This window comes from Podarcis muralis, chromosome Z, assembly GCF_964188315.1.
Source record: "Podarcis muralis chromosome Z, rPodMur119.hap1.1, whole genome shotgun sequence".
Taxonomy (NCBI): domain Eukaryota; kingdom Metazoa; phylum Chordata; class Lepidosauria; order Squamata; family Lacertidae; genus Podarcis; species Podarcis muralis.
In genome coordinates this window covers 4,890,520-4,907,468 of record NC_135673.1, presented here as the reverse complement: position 1 = coordinate 4,907,468, position 16,949 = coordinate 4,890,520, and the positions used below count along the sequence as shown (strand labels likewise).

The 16,949-nt window shown below is 45.2% G+C and overlaps 1 protein-coding gene across 3 annotated transcripts in view; it reads right to left on the bottom strand.

Annotated features, from left to right (window-relative positions):
- COL27A1 (collagen type XXVII alpha 1 chain) overlaps positions 1 to 16,949 on the bottom strand; it is a 256,136-nt gene that overhangs the window by 104,376 nt on the left and 134,811 nt on the right. For all 3 annotated transcript variants that reach the window (XM_077922728.1, XM_028714253.2, XM_077922727.1), the window contains exons 20-24: positions 10,708 to 10,761; positions 10,284 to 10,337; positions 8,701 to 8,745; positions 6,540 to 6,593; positions 4,163 to 4,207 (exon numbers count right to left, since the gene is read on the bottom strand). In XM_077922728.1, the coding sequence (XP_077778854.1) occupies positions 4,163 to 4,207; positions 6,540 to 6,593; positions 8,701 to 8,745; positions 10,284 to 10,337; positions 10,708 to 10,761 (252 nt within the window). The remainder of the gene's footprint in view (positions 1 to 4,162; positions 4,208 to 6,539; positions 6,594 to 8,700; positions 8,746 to 10,283; positions 10,338 to 10,707; positions 10,762 to 16,949) is intronic.

The following is a 16,949-nucleotide window of genomic DNA, read 5'->3' as shown; positions in this document are numbered from 1 at the left end:
ACAATTTCCATTGATTCCTATGGGGAAATTTCTAATGTGTTCCTGACCATGGAACTGTGACCCCCAAAACCCCAAGAAAATCCTGAAAAAAATGCTTTCTAATTTGTCCAACGGCTCCCCTTACCCCTCTCCCTCTGTTCATCAGCGAACCAACAAAAGGCAGATGAGGAAGACAACCAACAAAAGGCAGACAAGGCGCAGGTTGCAGCCACAACAAAGGTGGCATTTTTCCATCTCTGCCGTATCAAGCAGTTGGTCCCTTACCTTTCTCGCCCTGATCTGGCCACAGTGATCCATGCAACGGTCACCTCCAGGCTTGATTATTGTAACTTGCACTATGCAGGGCTGCCCTTGAAGCTGACCCAGAAACTCCAGCGGGTGCAGAATGCTGTGGTGAGGCTCCTTACGGGGTCCTTGCTGTGGGATCACATTCATCCAGTGCTTTACCAGCTGCACTGGCTCCCGGTGGAGGACAGGGTCAGGTTTAAGGTGCTGGTTTTGACCTTTAAAGCCCTATGCGGCCTAGGACCCACGTACCTACGGGACAGCCTCTCCTGGTATGCCCCGCGGAGGACCTTAAGGTCCACAAATAACAACACTTTGGAGGTCCTGAGCCACAATGAGGTTAGATTGGTCTCAACTAGGGCCAGGGCCTTTTCAGTACTGGCCCCGACTTGGTGGCACGCTCTGTCACAAGAGACTAGGGCCCTGCGGGACTTGACATCTTTCCGCAGGGCTTGCAAGACAGAGCTGTTCCGCCTGGCCTTTGGTTTGGACTCAGTCTGACCCTTATGCTTCCCTCCCCTTATTGTTTTGATCTATGGGCTACTTTTAAAATGAGGCTGCATTTTAAATTGCATTTTAACCTGTATTTTAAATTGGTTTTGTTTACTATTATGTTTTTATTGTAATTCTACTGAGCCCGGCTCTGGCCAGGGAGGGTGGGGTATAAATAAAATTTATTATTATTATTATTATTATTATTATTATTATTATTATTATTATTATTATTACTATTATTATGAAGTTAAAAAAAGAAGAAGCTATCTAACTGAATCTATGGTGTATATACCAAGATTTGGGTACTAATTCCTCGTGATCGGATAAGTGACTTTTTGCATAGCTAACTTTTTGCATAGCTAACCCCTGGGGCTGGTCGTTCCCTGCATTCAGAACAAGCTGCAACCTCTGGACCATATTCAAGGGCAGCCCCACATAGAGTGTATTAAAGTAGTCCAGGTGGGAGGGAACCAGAGCTATTCTGGTTCAGAAATGGCTGTAGCTGGTAAATCTTCCTAAGCTGAATGTAAGAACTCCTTGCCATACAGGCGGCAGCAGGACCCAAAACTATACCAAGACAAAGGCTACAATGGAGTTTGGGGCTGGAGGGGGGTGGAGAAGAGAGGGAAGGGGGGGGAGGCATTTTGACTGAACAAGCGCAACATTCTTTTTCTAATGACATAATTGGTAAGGAAATGGAAATTTTCCACAGTGATATTTCTAGACAGAAAACTAATTGAGTAAAAATAATACAGCCTGGCTTTCATACTCTCAGGCCAGTGGCAATCAGTAGAGGCCAGCTGTGTTTTCTTAAGTACAAAAGGGACCTACGTTTCTTACTCAAGAGCATGTCTGGAAGGGTCTTGTGGGGAGAGGGGCGAGAGGTGGAAAGAGAATAACAGCCACAAACAGTGTTCCATCTTCCACCATACCTTTCACCAAAGGTTCAAGAAGGTGGCACTTAACTATTATTGTTTGCCATGTAACTCCATCTGCAGAGCATCAAGACCCAAGTGGGGCACCTCGCTGGGGAGAGCATCCCATCAACAGGGAGCCACAACTGAAAAGGCCCTCCAGAAAAAGCAACAAAGAAGAACAAGAGGGGAGAGAGAAAGAGGTGGGCTATTTAAAAAGAAAAAGAAAAACTGCAAAACAGTTGAAACAGGGCTCCACCACTGAGCAAAGAATGGCTGTAAAATATGGCTTCTAGGACAGGCCACAGCAGTTGAGTAGCCCACAGCTGGTCTCACCAAAGGCACCACAGGCTACTCCTTGTGGTCACATGGGAATTAGATGACTATGTCAGAGGCTGTGAGGCTAAAGAGCAGTTGGTCAGTTTGGTGGTTTCGAACATGCACACAAATGTGGGCTTCCACAGCTTTTATGTCTGTGGTCCCCCCTCAGGCCCACGGGGAACTAGACTTTTCTCTCTTGAGTAAGTGCCTGGCATCACAATCTAGCAAAGATCCTGACAACGGATTTTAAAACAGGGATCATTTCCACGTGGGCACACGGTTTCATCTGGGCAGGCTGGCATCAATCAATGTTTACATTCCCTGCTAGACAGCTGCACACCGATTTGATCCGAATCCGTCTGGGAAATAATCCAATTTCCCCCTTTCATTCCCAGTGACAGAAGGAAACCACAATGGTTAGCTTTAATTTACTCGTCTCTTGGTGGCGTTTCCCACCATGCATTTTGAGGACAAAATACTGTACAGGGTGGGGTGGGGGGTTATTGCAGGCTGCCAAGTTCAGGATTGGAAGCCTTAAAGGAATTTGTAAAAATATGAAGTTCTCTCCAGGGCAACCTTCTGAGGACCCATTGCTAGTGGTGGATAGAGCCAGAGGCAAAAGTGGCTGGAGCAATAAATGCAAACTTTATCTTTGGAAGATGCCTAGAGTGGCTGGAGGAGCTCAGTCAGAGGGGTGGTATATAAATAAATCATCATTATCATCATCAATGTGCAGCAGCTTGTACAATTGGGTAGTTTGTACACACATTGCTCCCTGTCTTCTGTTCAGACAAGAAAAGGCATCACCTGAGTTCAAGGACATATTCTAGCCAGGCAGAAACACTTGGGGTGTGAAGCAGGGTCAGTACTGTGGCCTGGGGAATGTTCCAAGGGCTGGAAAAAGAGGATTGAGGGGCCATATTTAGTCCCTGGGCCTGAGCTTCCCACTCCTGGAAGGTAGGACTTGAATACAAGCCAGAGTCAGGAGGAATGAACAGCAAGGATCTGAGGGCTAAAGATGACTCAGGGCTCTATAAGTCAAGATCAGAAGCCATCCTAGAAGGTAGGCAGGAACAAAATCAACACCAGAAATGCAAGACACACCAGAGGTCAGGCATATTTTGTTGCTCAAGCAAGTTTCAGCTGCAACCGGAAACCCTTTATTCTCCTTCCTGCCCAGAAGGATTTAGTGGCCACCCTGACTGGGTGGAAACAGTCCAGATCTGGAAGGTTCTATGCTGAGAAGCAGCCACCTTCAGTTCAGAGAATTACCACATGAGGCAGCTGCTGGCTGCAAGGATGCAGCTATGCACATCACTACATGGGGCTGTTGCCAGCAGTTTCTGACAATGGCTCGCCTAGACAAATTGCAATTAGTATTAGCCATGTTTAGGATTCAGAAGACATACTAAACTGTGATGAACTGAAATAAGAAAAATAAAATAAAAGGAAGGGGGTGCTGCAGCTCATTCTCGTTATGCTCAGCTATGGTTTAGCATGATGTCCAAATGCAGCCATTGTCTTTGGCACTAGCTGAAGTTTTCACTCAGCAAAGACCCATAGAGAACAATCCTAATGTTTAAACTCTGTTAGGCTAAACACACCATTTCTGCAATTATAACTAGTGATACACAGAACCAGCAAAAGGAATTCCATTTTCTGAGCCCAATTGAGATTTCATCTGGTACCTTTTGTGCTGTTGTTCCTTCAATATCTTCATTATTTTTTTATTAAAAGTGATAGGTCTTATCACTTTTAAAGTCTTTTAAAGTCTTTTAAAGTTTAAAAGTCTTATGTAGATTTTCAATTTCATTGTTCTGTATGGGACAATGACAATAAAGATATCGTATCGTATCGTAGGTATCTTTGGGCATGCATGCTCCACACAGGGTCAAATTGCATCGTGAGTTTTGGAGTCTTTAAATCTACATATAACAATTTCCTGTTCAGGCACATGTACATTTTTACAACTGTATCTTGTACACTTCAGGGAATTGCTGCTCTGATAAGACAACATTTTCAGATCCAGAAAGGTGGCTTTCCTGGGCAGCCACAGCTACAGCCATCAAAGCTACTGTGAACAAACAAATCACTATCATGCCATGGCGTCAAGGAGAAATGAGCAAAATGCTCTGCAAGACATTTACCTGATCACCAACTTTTCCTGGTCGCCCTGGATTCCCTGGTTCACCCTGAATCAAGACAAGAGAGAAGCACCAGAGTAGGATTACTACTTGCCATTCATGTGACACTTAAAATTTTGCAAAGTGTTTTTCAGACTTATTACTGTGACAGACAGGTTTGCTCATGAATGTAGAGTTCAAAGAAGAATTCTTTATTCACTAGACTCTCTGCTTCCCAACTGCAGTCTTTCCCAACCTGGTGACTTCCAAAGCTGACTGGGGCTGAAGGGAGATGTACTCTAAAACATCCCAACTCTTTAAAACAGTCATGGCTTCCCTAAAAAATCCCGGGAGATGTTTGCCAAGGGTGCTGAGAGCTCTTAGGAGTTGCCTCACAGAGCTAACGACTCTCAGCACTCTGAGCAAACTACACTTCCCAGGAATCTTGGGGTAAAGCGCTATAATAAACATACAGTGCAGATGGGGCCTGTCTTGACTGAGGGCCATTTTACTCTTGGCACAGATAGGATTCTTCCAGTTTACTGAAAGTCCGCACAGGGTAACAAATGAGAAGGCATGCCTTTACACAGTGGTGAAAAACCTGGGTGGCACTGTGGTCTAAACCACTGAGCCTAGGGCTCAGAAGGTCAGCGGTTTGAATCCCCGCGACAGGGTGAGCTCCCGTTGCTCGGTCCCTGCTCCTGCCAACCCAGCAGTTCAAAAGCACATCAAAGTGCAAGTAGATAAATAGGTACCGCTCCGGCGAGAAGGTAATCGGTGTTTCCGTGCGCTGCTCTGGTTTTGCCAGAAGCGGTTTAGCCATCCTGGCCACATGACCTGGAAAAACTGTCTGTGGACAAAGGTCAGCTCCCTCGGCCAGTAAAGCGAGATGAGCGCCGCAACCCCAAAGTCGTTCACGACTGGACTTAACTGCCAGGGGTCCTTTACCTTTAGGGACCCTTACCAAGCCATATCCCTCATTAGCCCTGATCCATGCCCTCTTGAATTGATATGGCTTGGCTGGAATGCCACTGAACTATGGTAATGCCTGGCTTCCCCAGATAGAAGATGGAGAAGTTGGGTGAAGATATATTGGACTCTTGAGTGGCTGGAATGTAGTCTATTATACAAAGGTAAGAATCTCTTCCAGTGCTCTGCCCACCCTTGGTTCATGTGACATCCAGCACTCTCATGTGGCCCCTGGAAGGTTCCCCAGAAGGGAATGTGGCCCCTCGGGCTGAAAGAGGTTCTCTACTCTTGTCTTTGCAAAACTGTGGTGGACAAATGCCAGGGATCCACTTCAAACTGTAAGTACAACATGGATAAAGGACACCCTTCCTCTCTTCACACACTAGAGTTTTCACCACAACACGATAATGTGACACAGGCTCAATTCAGCAAACCATGGTTTGAGTTTCCAAACATACAGAGAAAGCTGCTTTGCTGTTCTGGTTTCCCATTAGGGTGCTACAGCCTCGGGAAGTAAAGCAAAGATTGTAACTCTGGTTTGCCATTTCAGACTTGCTACAGAGGCTGTTTTATAAACACACTCTAAGCCACAGTTGCTCAGTTTGGAGGCCATGGCTTGTCAACGCAGACAACTTACTAAGACCACAGTTAAGCTCCCTTAACCATGGCTTGATGTGATCTCTGAACTGAGCCATGAAGCACAGAGGAGCAATAAGGCTCAGCAGAGCCTAGGTCTTCTGGGCAGGCCCAGTATTGCTCCTATATTCAGTACAGCACCTAGCACCTAGCGCTAACAAACAAAAAAAATTAAAGAGTAGCAGAGATTTAACCAAGCTGCAAATATGCTGAAAATCGTGCAAAGGGCATGGTTGCCTGGCAGAAAAGCATCCAATTAGCACAGCATTTACACAGGATGTGGCAGTGGGGGCGAGGGGAGGGGAGTCTTATGGCAACAGCAGCTGCATTCTCTCGGGTTCCATGCCCCATGATTACAGAAAGGCTGCTTGGGATGCCTTGTTGTTCTTCAGTTTCAAGAGTTACATTTTTTTTATCTCTGGAAGGAATCAGAAGGGGAGAGAAGCATGCCCTAGAACTATTTGGGGGGGGGGGGAGAGGGGGGGAGAGAGAGATGGAGAAAATCCAAAACAGATTGATGGAAAGAAAAAGGATGGTGGTGGGGAGGGAAGACATTTTAAAATGGTTAATAATAAAACTCTGTGGCTTCCAAAAATATGCACCATCATTCTTTCTGCCCCAGAAACCACCATGAGTAGGAATTTCCAGAGCAAGAAAGAATAGTAAAAAATGGCCATTTGAAGCAACTTTCAAATGCACAGCATGTTGAAACTTAAGCAGTAGGGTTCCCTGGATTTTAACACCACGTTTTACCCAAATGCCTCCCTTCTTGTGTCTAAAACAAAGCCATCTTTACCTTTAAGCCATCAGGGCCTGGTTTGCCTGGAAATCCTTTCCTGCCAAGTGGACCCTGAAAAATGACACACACATACAAGTGCAGAAAACACTTTCAGGAGCAGAAGCAAGAGGCACAGGAATCAGTACAAACATGATTGCTTTATCTGTAAGTTGGTTTGGACTATGTAAGGTAACATCCAGGCCACACACTTCTTCTCCCAAAGAATCATGGGCATTGTAGCTTTGTGAGGGGTAAAACACAGTGCCCTGGGGAAAACCATATGCGTTAAATGTGCTTTGAATCCCATGGATTGGACTTATGAATATGACAAGGTCACATTTTGGGGGAGAGGGGGGGAGCAACTAATAAATGTAAATAATCATCGTCATGTGGGCTAGAACCTCCACAGCTGCCTCAGCCTGAATTGGAGAGAATTCCAGGTCACCAAATTCGACCAAATTAGTCAGCATGCCCTTAAAGAAGCCTTTGTGTAACCTGTCAGACCAGTCAGGAACTGGGAGAAGGTTGCAAAAACAAGATGGCCTGACTCTGAAGGGAATTCAGCCCCTGCCCCGTGAGGGTTTATGGATTAATTAAAATAATTAAGTCCCTCCTTTCTGGATGTGCTGACCCTCAAGCCAATCTAACCATTAGTTATGAAATACATTAAAATGGTGTGTGTGTGTCTATTCATTACATATATATTCATTACAAACAAATCAACAATGGAAAAAAAATGAGTACCAACTGAAATAGTTGGTAACTGAAATAGTTTCACTGAAATAACAGGACCTGAAATAACAGGGGACAAGCCAAGTGCATATTCTGGTTACCAAAACAGGGCTGTCAGTTACCTTTTTTTAAAAAAAAAAGGTGGGCTTGGAAGCAGAAATTCAAACCTGTTCAGAGCGCGGTGGTGAGCAAAATGCACTCTGCACATGCTCAGAGCACTCTTTTTATTATTATTCAACATGTTTGAAGTGTGAACCATTCAAAATATATTCTGGGTTCAAAGCCATGGGGATAAGGGGGTGGGGGAAGGAATGGTTGAAATTAAGCCCTGGTTAGAAACTAGCTGTGACAGAAAAGTTTGTTTGGTGGGCAGGCTGGGTCACCAACTGTTTGTTTTTCCCCCTGGCCAGCAAATGGTTGACTGGCAACAGCGTTTGATTGGCCAGAGTTCCGGGGGAGGGATAAGATTGGTTTGCAGAGGTTATACAGGTTTCAGGTTGGGAGAGAGGGTGAAGGGGTTCTGAGGGGGAAAGGAGATACACTCTGAGGAGACTATCCATAGGGAGAGGACAGAGCCTCGCAGCTGGGATAGGGATAGGGAGACCAGGCTGAGGGTCTGGGGAAGGTGTCCAGACAGGAGTATGCTGGGAGGGCTGAGTCTGAGCCAGGAGAGACAGATCCTATGGGAATTCAGGCTCCCTGAGGGGTCAGTCTAGCCAGGAAGGGAGAATTCTACTAGGTACTGAAGACTCCCAACCCAGTGACAAGGGGAGAGGAGATCCCCTGGGTCTGTAATACCATTTATAATATCTCAGGTGTGGGATTGTTAAGAGAGGGGGTAACTGAGGAAAAATGCCCTTCACTCATGAACCAAAGGATTAAGCTGTGAGGGAAGTGGTATAGTGTTGAAAGTATTGTATTATCTAAGTGACAGACACTGATTTGAACATTTTACCATTTCTTTGGGAAACCTGAATATTTATCTACCTGAAGTGTACCAACTGGTGTTTAGTAACTGAAGTTTAAGAGTTGTACAGTACCTACAATATTGTGTTTAAGCCTGAGAAATTGTGTTTAAGCCTGAGACATCTTAACTTACTTACAAGTAAATTAAATTCTACCTGAAAGAACTCGTTTCCTGGCCCACTTTGTGTCATAAACGTCCTTTGTTTAATAAAACTTTTTGTGTTCGTTTGATTAGCCTCTGCCTGAGACTCTAAATCAATAAGTTTTCCCTCACACAAGTCCCTCACTAGATAATCTGGGGTAAATTATAAAAAATTGTATAATTGGTGTACCGTGAGGTGGTCGCACTAAATATAATTGAGGGCTGGCCCAACAGCACCAGGGTGAGAAAGTGCTGTTGCACCGTCTCACTCATAAAGCAAAATAAAAATTAAAAAAACTCCCCACACCCACCCACAACAACCCTCTTCATCTCTCTTACCTCTGCCCCTGGGATGCCAGGTGGTCCCACTGGTCCTTCATCACCCTGGATCACAAAAGGAAAATGGGAGACAGGTCAAAACAGGGCTGTCACCCAGTTAGGCAGTTAATTCATAAAATGGGTTTTATTTGGTTCATTGGTAAGTTGCAGGAGAGCAAAGTCAAGTAATTGTTCTATAAGGAAAAGGCATCTTCGCTCTGGGTTGTATCCAATGCTAGTCCTACTCAAGAGTTGACCTATTGAAAGTAATGAGCATGATGGACTTAAATCCATTAATTTCAGTGGTTCTACTCTGAGTAGAACTGAGTTTGCTTACAACCCTTTATTATTTTTAAAAGATGCAAGCACCACCTGGTGCAACTACTGCAAAGTATTTTCCTGGAAGAGGGAAGCAGTACATCAGAAAAGGATCTCAGGATTGCCATGAGTCATCAAGGTGGTTTGGCTGCAAATTAAACAAGAAAGGCAAATGCAAATTTAAGCTGCATTAATCAAAGTGGAATGAGGTCAAAGGAAGGCTAGGAAGATGGTCAGCAGGAAAGAAAGGCCTGTGAGGAAAAGCAGAAGGAACAGAAGAGGCTTCCAGCCTGCCAATAGTGCACATGCCAGAGCCCATTTATGGTGGACTAAAGGGCTCTGTCACCCATTTAAAAAACCGAAGTGGACTTTTGCAGTTTGGAAAGCAATGGGGAAATTAATTGAAAAGTGCAGGATGAATGAATGGTTAATGGAAATGCATATAAACAGCCCACAAGAAAATCAGTGTGAAAGCAGGATGAATGCTCACTGTTGTATACCTGCCCCACAAATCAGGAAATAATGCTCTATCAAGACCAAATATAATTTAACCTCCAAGTCAGCTTTGTGCAAGTGAATCAGGATGACTGCTCAATAAATATTTCATTTATTGCATTTATGTCCCACCTTTATTCAATGAGCTCAAGGTGACATACATGGTTCTCCCATTCACAGTTTTGACTTCACAATTACCCTGCGATTGGGCTGAGAGGCACTGATTGGCCCAAGGTCCCCCAGTGAGTTTCCTGGCTGAACCCCTGACTCCCAGTGTCCTAGTCTGGCCCTCTATTCTCTATACCACCACTGGCCCCAGATTAGTGGTCTGGAGGGACCCAGAGGGGGAGATGGGGGGAGACATGGCAGCTCTCTTGCAAAATATGTAGGAGGTCCATGGCTTGTTCTCTACAGCCTCAGAGAGCAGGACTTGATCCTAATGGGTTACAGGATGGGTTGGACTGAACATAAGGAGATACTTATTGTTCACGAGGGCAGTTTGGCAATGGACCCAGTTGCCAGAGTGGTGAAGGTCTCTCTCTACCTCTCTTCAAGCAGAAGCTGGCTAGGGAGAGCCACCTGTCAGATTTCTTGCATCAAGCAGAATTGGAAGGGGGCTGGACTAGATGATCTACAAGACCCTGCATCCAGCTGTATAACTCTATGAAAGAAAGGAAGTTTGCTTAAAGCAGGAAAGGTGTCTGAAACCATGGCCAAGCCAGTGCCCTCCAGTAGGTTTGGACTACACAACATGGCCAAAGACATGTCAGCATCTCCTGCTCCTTTCTTACCTCTTGGCCAGGTAGTCCCCTGGGGCCAGGTAACCCACGTGCTCCTGGTTTTCCCTGCAACAGACAAGGGGGAGAGTGGGGAAGGCTGAGAAAAAACACACAAGCTTCCAAGGGCTCATCGAAACACAGAGTGAAAGCTGCCTTCCAGTGCGTGTTGCCACAGGACGGCATCCAACATCAATTCTGTTGCAGATTGAGAGGGGAGCGAGACCAAGAGAGAAAAAAGAAATCTGTTCCAGCTCTCTTGGAGCCATCTCAACACAAACAAGCCCTAAAAACCAGAGCTTTGGCCATGACTATCTGCAGGGATCTCCAGGATTTTTCCTCTTCCTCTCCTTACCCAGCCATTCTTTCTTTGGTTCTTTCATATGCACTGGCACTTGCCAAGAAAAATGCAAAGCCTGTTTATTTCAGCACCACTCACCTTAATGCCTTCGGGCCCATTTTGTCCTGGTGGGCCAATGTCACCTGGAAAGCCCTAGGGAGCATCAGACAGAAATGGTGTTAAAAAAACAAGGTCCCCAAGCTAAAGCTTCACACACCAAGCATTGGGAGGAGAGAGCTAGCCTGTTGCCTGCTGAAATAAACCAAGCTCCTTGTAGTGTAGCAAGACCAGCACCAAAAACTTTTTTGTTGGCCAACTCTTGTTTTGCTATGTACCTATATACTTAAGCCTAGACTGGAGGTGGGTTGTGTGTGTAATGTTGATTTTATTCTGTGGTTGCCAAATTGTTGATTTTTTGCTTCTTCTATAGGCTGAGGGAACACTGAAGCTAGGTCCAGTATTATAGCTAGATATAAAGGCTTATTCAGTGGAGTGACCAAAACATTCTCTCTCAAACCATAGTGCCTTAAGTGGCTGCATGAAGCTACTATGCAGTACATACGTACAAACATTATTTTATTTGTATGCCACCTTTCCAGGATTCAAACCATGCTCAAGGCTGCTTACAACAAGGAAAAACACATAACTGCAATTTAAGAAAGTAGACATAAACAACAAATAAAACACATCAAAAATACACAACCAAGCTGATCAATTTCCACATAAATCATTAAATCTTAAAACAGAGATACAAAAAAATAATATCAGTAGCAATAAAAACCAGTAAACAATACCCCATTCTAAGAGTCTGTTCATCAGCCTCAGCTCTTGCAGCTGGAGTCAGTTGGGGCCCCGTCCTCCCAGGCCAGGTGGGAAAAGGCCAGCAAGGCAGGGAGCAGGTTTTCCTGCTTACAGTAGGTCTGAACCCAACTAATCAAAATAATGTCTGTTCTTTTGGTTCTTTTGCCTATCACACCATGCCTAAAATCTGGGGCACTGTATAAATAATAACTTGTGGGCATTGGAGAGCAGGCTGATTTGGATTGGGACTCGGGGATTGTGGGGAGTTGCTCCCAACTGTGGTCTCAATTTGGTCAGGGGAGGGACATGCCTGCTAATTGGGGAAGGACTGTGGATCAGCAGTAGAGCATCTTCTCTGCATGGAGAAGGTCCAGGTTCCATCCCAGCATCTCCAGGTAGAACCAGTCAGTGTGGACAATGCTGAACTTGATGAACCAAGGATCTGACTCAGTATAAGGGAACTGTTCATCTTCCCATTTGCATGCGCCCCACCCCCACTTGCAATTAACTTCAGAAATCTGCTAATTGTCTGAACAATATCTTATGCTGTAGAATATAAGAGCCTGGAGAAGAGAAGACTGAGAGGCGATGGGATAGCCATCTTCAAATATCTCAAGCGCTGTCTCATAGAAGATGGAGCAAGCTTGTTCTCCCCTGCTCTGGAGGGTAGGGCCTGAACCAAGGGATTCAACTTACAAGAAAGGAGATTCCGACTAAACATTAAGAAATAACTTTCTGACACTAAGAGCTGTTCCACAGTGGGAAAGTCTCCTTTGGAAGGCTGTGGACTCTCCTTCCTTGGAAGTTTTTAAGCAGAGGTTGGATGGCTGCCTGTCAGGGATGCTTTGGTTGATATTCCTGCATTGCAGGGGGCTGAACTAGATGACCCTTGGGGTCCCTTCCGGCCCGATAATTCTATGAATGTGTTGTTTGTTCCTTAGCATAAATCAATCCTTCTTTGTCATGAAAACTTTCCCCTTTCTCTCAGCTAAAGATGTGCTTATGTCAGCAAATGTTTCCTTGGCACGACACAGCAAAGGCAGTCCCCATTCAATTCTTTCCGCATTTAGAGTCAGCAGCTAGTCATGTTTTCTTGAACAAATAAATCAAAGCATTGCAAGCTTGACCAAGAAGAGTGGGGGGGGGAGCAGACTTGGCATTGCAAATGGAGAGGTGACGACATGCTCATTAGCTGGAGCACTTGACGTTTAACACCAACCCCATTTTTCGCCCACAATCCATTCAACTAAGGAAACAAAGAAAGCCACAGTCCAAGCCAATATTAACAAAGAGAAAGATTATCAAGTGATACCACTCAATGGAGAGCTGTTCCAGACCCAGCAAAATACCAGAACATTGACCGGGGGGGGGGGGGGAGCTGGTGGTGTGAGCCAATATTTGAAACCATGCTCCAATGATGCACAAGTCTTTTTAAAAGAGCTGATGCTGAACTTTAAAGCCCTAAATGGCTTTGGCCCTGTATACCTGAAGGAGCATCTCCAACCCTGTTGTTCAGCCTGGACACTGAGATCCAGCACTGATGTTACAGGGAACCAGGCAGGGGGCCATTTTGGTAGTGGTGCCCTCCCTGGAACACCCTCCCATCAGATATCAAGGAGATAAAGAATTACAGAATTTTTAGAAAGGAATCTTAAGGCAGCCCTGTATAGGGAAATTTTTAATTGTTTTTATGTGTGTTGGAAGCCATCCAGAGTGGCTGGGGCAACCCAGTCAGATGGGCAGGGCATAAATAATAAAATGATATTGATGATGATGTACTAAGAACTCAACCAGAATCAGAGCAGAGGTCCATGTAGTTCAACATCCTGCTTCCCACAGTGGGCTTAAACATGCTTCCAGAAAGGTAACAAGCTGTGTCCAACTCTCTTTGTCTCTCTGTCTCTCACAGCCAGTGTGTGGCCTCCCACCCCACTGGCAACCAGTGGCATTCTGCCTTCTCTGAATGTGGAAGATTCATAACTGTTAATAGATCTGCCCTCCATCAATTACAAACTGGTCCAGGCTAATGACAGCTCAGTCCTCCATTAATTACAATGCCACAAAGACATCAGAAGTGCTCTTCTGGATCATGCCAAGGGCCCATCTAGTTCAGCATCCTTTTCTCACAGCAGTTAACCAGATGCTCATGGGAAGCTCGCAAGCAATGCAGAAGTATTCCCCTCACCTGCGATTCCCAGCAACTGGTATTCAAAGGCATCAGTGGTGGTTGGTATCCATTGGGACTGGTGGGGCAGAAGGCAGGGGCACCAACATCAGGTGCAGCCAGAGCCAATGATAGACAAGCCAACTGATTCGGGTTTTGTCCCCATCCTCCTCCCTGTTGAGTCCTACAAAGGGAACATTGAGACTAGGGTGGTGGAGGAGGAGGAGTTGGCAGCCTTGGCCACCCCTCGGCTGAGGGCACTGCCCCATTTGGCCTTATGAACTAACCTCCGCCAAGAGGCATACTGCCTCCAACAGTGGACGGAGAGCACAGCCATCATGGCTACAAGCCACTGATAGCCCTTAACCTCAATCTAAGCCAGTGGCGATCACCACATCTTGTGTTGGGGCTGGCATCAGTCCAGCCCTCTGACACTGTTTCTGCTTGGTATCACTGCCTGTTGACCTGTCCTCTCAAAGCATATGAAGAGTGACAACAGCAAGTCTACTCCTTATTGGCCAGGGATGGAGAACCTCTGGCCTTCCAAATGTTGTCAGACTACAACTCCCATCATCCCTGACCAATGTTCATGCTGCCTGGGGCTGATGGGAGTTGGAGTCCACCAACATCCAAGATAGCTCAGTTGGTAGAACATGACACTCTTAATCTCAAGGTCATGGGTTCAAATCCCAGTTTGGCAGGAAGCTGGAGGCATCCCTCTGAGGGCATCTTGTCTGGAGGCCTGCAAAACCTGGAGCTTGTGCTGACTCATGGTAATAAATTAAATACATTAATACAAGCCTGTATGAAAATGTACTTCCTTTTGTCCTTTCTGAACCTATTGCTCATCAACCTTTGGCCTGCCAGATGTTGTTGGACTCCAACTCCCAGCAGCCTCAGCCAGCAAGTCTAGTGGTCATAGGGGATGTGAGCTGTAGTCCAGAAACATCTGGGGAGCCACAGATTCCTCATACCTAGCATGCCCTGTCTATCCCAACTGCAGAATTAGAAATCAATTGCTTCATGTTGCTAATGGGGGAATTTTAAACACTGTGTGTGTTAATGCTGTGTTGCTACAATTCTGCCTTTTTAATTTTATTGTTTTATATTGCCTTGTGGTTTTTCAGTTTCATTGCCTGATTTATTCTTTTGTTCATTTGTAAACTGATTAGGGACTGTTTAGTAGTAAGCAATATATAAAAATATGAAATGAATAAATATCCTTCAATTGGAAGCCCCAAGTTCATCTTTAACAGGGATGATTAAATGGTGCAACTCAAACCCCATGTACACACTGAACCAAGTGGAGTTTACTTTAAAGCATGGACATTGTTGTTGTTATTTATTATTTATACCTATTTGGTCTTTTTATGCAAAGAAAACTCAAAGTGACCTACAATATAGGAATATAGGGCAGGGAACCTGAGGCTCTCCAGGGGCTGCTGGAGCCCAGCCAATGGTCAGGGCTGATGTGAGTCAGGAGTTCAGTAATATCTAGAAGGCTACAAGTTCCTCACTACAAAAATGAACATGCATAGGATCAGATGCCACACCTCATTCCATGTATCATTTTTTTGGGTGAGACTTACCATAGGAAATGTCTCCCTCATTGTACCAGTAACATAAAATATTCTATGAACACAAAGGTGGCTAAGATCCCATCGGCTCTTCCTGCCCCACAGCCCCACTCCCACCAGAACTGTGACATAGGAAATATTCATACTACCAACAGGACTGTGCCTTATACTGAGTTCCTCCATCTCAGCAGTTTCTAACCTGACTGGCAGCAGATCTGCACAATTTCATCCTAGTGCTAGCTAGAGATTCCGCGGATCAAAGCTGTGAATGTCTGCCTGCGAAGCGGATGCTCTATCATTGAACTACAGCCTCCCCCACTGACTGTGACAGTTGTACAGTGGTACATCGGTTTACAGATGCTTCAGGTTACAGACTCCGCTAACCCAGAAATAGTACTAAGAACTTTGCTTCAGGATGAGAACAGAAATTGGGCGGTGGCAGTGCGGTGGCAGGGGGAGGCCCCATTAGCTAATGTGGTACCTCAGGTTAAGAACGGACCTCCAGAACGAATTAAGTTCTTAACCTGAGGTACCACTGTATATTACTGGAGCAGTGCAAGAGGTAGCCAAGGGAGGGGGAGCAACTTTGCACCAGCAACCACATTGCAAAAATAACCAAAGGACCTGGGCTTAAATTAGCCTTCTTCAGGAAGATAGGTGGCACTCTTTAAATATTTATTGTTTCATCCTGTTCCTTATATAAAAGAATGCTGGACAATACTCAACCACTGCCTCATGACATACATGAACGAGAGAAACGGTAGTAAACTTCACAGGACAGCCATTCCGAAAAATATAATTCATTGAAACTAATCCAGAACCTCACCACAAGCTTTTAAGACTCATATTTTGACTATGGCACAAACTGTTTTGATGCATACAATTTCATAATATAAACCATTTCTCTTTTAAACCTATCCATGTTCTGCCTTTCCTCTCTGACATGTTTATAGGATGCTAGTTCAGCCACCAAGACCGTGTCCCGTTACTTAAATAGCCTTTATTTATTTTAACCCTGTTGGCTTTCTGATGGATTTCTAGTATCTGCCAAAGACTATTCCTGATACAAACATATTAATAACTGAGGGCTGACCAATATGGTGGGGAGCTTTCCTGGATCAACTCCTTTCTTTATTTTCCTTCTTTTCCTCTCATTTCAGCCAAACGAGTCCCTACAACCAAAAAATATGACCCAGCTGCTTCAAGTGATGAGGGTGCTCCACTAGACTCCTAAGTTATGTCCTGCCTGTTATAGCAAACCCAAAAGGGAGTCTTGGGGCATGAGCATTATGCTAATTACAAAAAGACATCAATAGGTAAAGCAGGCCTGGGCCTACAAAAGCTTATGCCACAAGAAATCTACTAGTCTTTTGAAGATGATACCAGATTCCATTTTGCTTACTCAGCCCTAAACAGTGGGGCAGGAGCTCACTGTGACAGCTCCAAAAGCCACACTCCCCCAAGCTGTGGGAGCTGGTGCCTATTGGGACTGGTAGAATGGGAAGCAGGGAGACCAACAGCAAGTAGAGCCAATGGCAGGCCTAATTCTGGTTTTGTCACCATCATCCTCCCACCTAAGTTATACAAGGGTAACACAGAGGCTATGAAGGAGGACGCTGATAGGAAGTTCCACCGCACTAGACTGGATGCATGTAAGAAGTAGGCAGCTGTGGGCTGGCTGAGTGCGGGGTGAGGTTGATGGGGCACAGTCCCATTTGCCCCATTGAGATAGCCTTCCCTGCTCCCAGGAAGGGTCCGAACCTGCAGACAGCTGTGTTGATCCATTTTGGATTCCCACA